Source organism: Siphateles boraxobius, unplaced genomic scaffold (genome assembly GCF_051911475.1).
Source record: "Siphateles boraxobius isolate OS27281-9 unplaced genomic scaffold, OSU_SipBor_1 108, whole genome shotgun sequence".
Taxonomy (NCBI): domain Eukaryota; kingdom Metazoa; phylum Chordata; class Actinopteri; order Cypriniformes; family Leuciscidae; genus Siphateles; species Siphateles boraxobius.
The window spans coordinates 625001-630000 of NW_027508709.1; the positions used below are offsets into that span (position 1 = coordinate 625001).

Sequence of the window (5000 nt, forward strand, 5' to 3'; positions counted from 1 at the left end):
TCATTTTTAATTATTTCTGAATGAAAATCATCTAATCCAGACACATTTATTAATCAGTGCAAATAAATGCAATGCATCAAAAACTACTGTGATTATACATTCACCTGTTTTAAATAAGAGATTAATTACGCAGATCAAGAAAACTAGTCATTTTGACCGTTTAGTTTAATTAAAAGCTGTTTTTTGTTCTGAAACTTAGTGTTTTTATAGTGCAATTACTTCAAAAGATCAAGGCAGATTTGATTCCTCAATGCATGACATCTTTTGCATTAGATTAGTGAACAATCTGACAAGATGAAAGACAGGAAAGAAGCTTTTAAAGTAAATGTTGGGTGATCTGGGGGAGGGATGTAGTTGTGTCTCACCTTCAGGATCAGGTCTTTGGCTGAGGAGGACATGAGGATCCGGTCACACCACGAGGGACATCGAGTGTTCATGTACAGCTTTCCCTGACTCGAGTCCTCACTGTACGGGTAACTGCGGGAACAACACATCATATAATCTACATGATACCTCAGATCCAGTGTTATCATGTTAATGATCCTACCGCAAAAACATCTCTGCTTCATAATGCACATCGGTTTCTTTTTTAAACCCAAGCACTTTCTTCATTGTGGTGATTTTTGATATTATTTTTTATAACAATTAAACACGTTTTCCCTCTATATTCTCATGACTACAAATGCAACGCCACATTTAGTTTTTTCTAATCAGCATAAAATAAATTCAATATATTTAAAAATACTGTACTTTCATGTGTTTTAAAATGCACTATGATTTAAATTTATTAATTACCACATTAATTTACTACAACAAAATCTATTGTGATGTATACTTTCAATCGTGTTTTTAAATGTTCTTTAAATAATGTCATTTTAATAATATATTATGAAAATATATACGTTTTTTTTTTTTGCAAAAGTACTGTGATATATATTTTTAATTGTATTTGAATATGTACTTTAAATAACACAATTCAATGCAACAAAAAATACAGCGATGCTAATTTTCCATTGTGTTTTAAATGTGCTTTAAATAATATAATATTTAAATGTTATATTATTTTCTTAAAAATGTGAGATTTCTTTTTGCAAAAACTACTGTAGGCCGAGTGGAAAATGTCAGTTGTTTTAAATGTACTTTACATTTTATAATTTAAATATATTATTTTCTTCTCATTATGAGAAACAACTGTAATTCATACTTTCAATTCTGTTTTAAATAATATAATTTATAAATATTATATTATTTTCTTCAAAATATGAGATTTGTTTGCAAAAATACTGAGATGTTGCGCAAATAATAAATTATACTATAGAATCAGTTCTACTGTGATGTATATTTTCAATTGTTTTAAAATGTCTTTAAAATTTCTTCTCATTATGATATTCTTTTGCAGAAACTATAAATTCTTTTTTAAAATGTACTTTAATATAATATAAATGATAAATGATACTATCAAATAATTTCAGTAAAACAAAAACTTTCAATGGTGTTTTAAACATGCCTTAAATAGTATAATATTTAAACAATATAATATATAAATATTATATTTTCTTCAAAATATGTTTTTTGTTGCAAAAACACTGATATTTCACAAATAATAAATTATAGTATAAAATCAGTACAACAAAAACTACTGTGATTTATACTGTCAATAGTTTTAAAATGTACTTTAAATAATTAATAATATATTATTTATATAGTCTTAGTAAAAAAAGTATTATTATGCAATGGTTTTGCATTTCAACAGGTTAATAGTTTCAACAGGCTAATAGTTTACAGGAAAATGTTTAATTTAACACACTTGATTTGTATCTCGTTCAGCGCTGAGGTGAGTGTTCTGACCAGAGAAGTGTCATTTAAACAATAAATAACAGTATAAATTAATTTCAGTAAAACAAAAACATTTCAATTGTGTTTTAAATGTGCTTTAAATAACATAACATTAAAATAATATAACATAAATATATTTTCTTCAAAATATGAGATTTTTTTGGCAAAAACACTGATATTGTGAAAATAATAAACTTTAGTATAAAATCAGAACAAAAAAATTTATATTTTCAGTAGTTTTATAATAAGCAGCATTTTCTCCTCATTATGCGATGGTTTTGCATTACAACAGGCTAATGATAGTTGTGCAGAAAATAATGCAAAAACACATTTTCTTTGTGCAAAATGCAATTAATTGTGATGGTTGAGCACGGAGTGTTTCGAGTGCATGTGTTCTAGGCTTGCTTTGGTCAATTGAGCATGAAAGCGGATCATCACACGGCTGCCGATCCGCTGGGTTAGTCAAACACCACAGTGGTCAAACAACACCATCAGCATCAGCCGAAACACACCGTCACCGTGGCAACCCAAAGGTCAGGGGTCAAAGAGGGAGGGGAACCAGTTACCCAACACACAGGCCCCCGACCGAGTGGCCAAACAAGACCCGGCGAGGGGCCTTTGCAGAACGCCTGAGCGCAATTAGCATTGATGGCACTTTAAGCATGTGGAAATGAAGGGCAGTTTTGGTATGCTAACGAGAGATGAGTGTGAGGATGAAAGATGGAGAGAGTGAATGATAGTGGAGGATAGAGAAGGATAATGAGGGATAGAGATGCAGAGTGTGGGAATTAAGGGGCGGGAGAAGCTCTTTAAAGACTGAAGATTTCTTCAGGGTGGCCCAAACAATCCCAAACAATCCCGAGAGGAAGTTTATCATGTGATCCTTCAGCCGGATTAAACTGATCTGAGCTTTGAAACTGATCCGTGACTGTGAGGGTCGATCGTGTGTGTGTGACGTCAGAGCAAAGATGCATTTGTTTGATCAAAAATACAGTTAAATTGTGATATATTTTTACCATTTAAAATATCTGTTTTCTATGTGAGTATATTGTAAAGTGTAATTTATTCCCGTGAATTTTCAGCATCATTACTCCAGTCTTCAGTGTCACATGATCCTTCAGAAATCACTATAATATGATGATTTGATGCTCAAGAAACATTTATGATTATTATCAGTGTTCATGTTTTGGTGGAAACATTTTTATTTTTCAGGATTCTTTGATGAATAGAAAGTTCAAAAGAACAGCATTTATTTAAAACAGAATCTTTTGTAACATTATAAATGTCTTTACTGTCACTTTTGATCAATTTAACAAGTCCTTGATGAAGGAAAGTTTTTTTTACTCTTGATTTTTTTAAAGATTACTTAGCCAAAACTTTTGAATGGAAGTGTATAAACACTCTCTCACTCTCTCTCTCTCTGTCACACACACACACACACACACACACACACACACACACACACACACACACACACACACACACACACACACACACACACACACACACACACACCCACACACTCTAACCCAACAGTAAACAGCGCAGTGGAGCCTCAGGGCCGGTGATTAATGCTGTCGATTAGCCGTTATCAGGCTGAGCAAACGCTGCCGCCGTGTGTGTGTGAGTGTGTGTGAGTGTGTGTGTGTGTGTGTGTGTGTGTGTGTGTGTGTGTGTGTGTGTGTGTGTGTGTGTGTGTGAGAGAGAGAGAACCGGAGCCCGTCAGACACTATCACACTCGTGCCAAGACTAATTACACTAATTAATGGGGCCACACTGATAAACTCAACAATCGCCCACCTGTGTGTTACAGTGAGTGAACAGTTAACCATTCCGCTAACGCTATCTGCTAACACAGTTACAAGAGCTGTGTGTGTTACAGTGAGTGATCAGTTAACCATTCCGCTAACGCTAGCCGCTAACACAGTACAAGAGCTGTGTGTGTTACAGTGAGTGAACAGTTAACCATTCCGCTAACGCTAGCCGCTAACACAGTAAAAGAGATGTGTGTGTTACAGTGAGTGAACAGTTAACAATTCCGCTAACGCTAGCCGCTAACACAGTTACAAGAGCTGTGTGTGTTACAGTGAGTGAACAGTTAACCATTCCGCTAATGCTAGCCGCTAACACAGTTACAAGACCTGTGTTACAGTGAGTGAACAGTTAACCATTCTGCTAACGCTAGCTGCTAACACAGTTACAAGAACCATTCTGCTAACGCTAGCTGCTAACACAGTTACAAGGGCTGTGTGTTACAGTGAGTGAACAATTAACCATTCCGCTAACGCTAGCCGCTAACACAGTACAAGAGATGTGTGTGTTACGGCGAGTGAACAGTTAACCATTCCGCTAACGCTAGCCGCTAACACAGTACAAGAGCTGTGTGTGTTATAGTGAGTGAACAGTTAACCATTCCGCTAACGCTAGCCACTAACACAGTACAAGAGCTGTGTGTGTTACAGTGAATGAACAGTTAACCATTCCGCTAGCCGCTAACACAGTACAAGAGCTGTGTGTGTTACAGTGAGTGAACAGTGAACCATTCCGCTAGCGCAAGCCGCTAACACAGTACAAGAGCTGTGTGTGTTACGGCGAGTGAACAGTTAACCATTCCGCTAACGCTAGCCGCTAACACAGTACAAGAGCTGTGTTACAGTGAGTGAACAGTTAACCATTCCGCTAACGCTAGCCGCTAACAGAGTACAAGAGCTGTGTGTGTTACAGTGAGTGAACAGTTAACCATTCCGCTAACGCTAGCCGCTAACACAGTTACAAGAGCTGTGTGTGTTACAGTGAGTGAACAGTTAACCATTCCGCTAACGCTAGCCGCTAACACAGTACAAGAGCTGTGTGTGTTACAGTGAGGGAACAGTTAACCTTTCCGCTAACGCAAGCCGCTAACACAGTACAAGAGCTGTGTGTGTTACAGTGAGTGAACAGTGAACCATTCCGCTAACGTTAGCCGCTAACACAGTACAAGAGCTGTGTGTGTTACAGTGAGTGAACAGTGAACCATTCCGCTAACGCTAGCCGCTAACACAGTACAAGAGCTTCGGTTCAGACGGTAAAGAATCATCAGTTTCTCTGTCAGATTCGAGTGACTTTAGGGCGAATAAATGACGGCACAATGATCATTTATGTGAACTGTGTCTTTAAGCGGTTGT

The 5000-nt window shown here is 36.4% G+C and overlaps 1 protein-coding gene across 1 annotated transcript in view; it reads right to left on the reverse strand.

Annotated features, from left to right (window-relative positions):
* Positions 1 to 5000, reverse strand: part of LOC143756686 (inositol polyphosphate-5-phosphatase A-like) — a gene marked incomplete at its 5' end in the record, with an annotated part of 76085 nt that overhangs the window by 5180 nt on the left and 65905 nt on the right. Inside the window, one exon of the mRNA XM_077247263.1 lies at positions 366 to 477. Coding sequence (XP_077103378.1) covers positions 366 to 477 — 112 coding nt within the window. The remainder of the gene's footprint in view (positions 1 to 365; positions 478 to 5000) is intronic.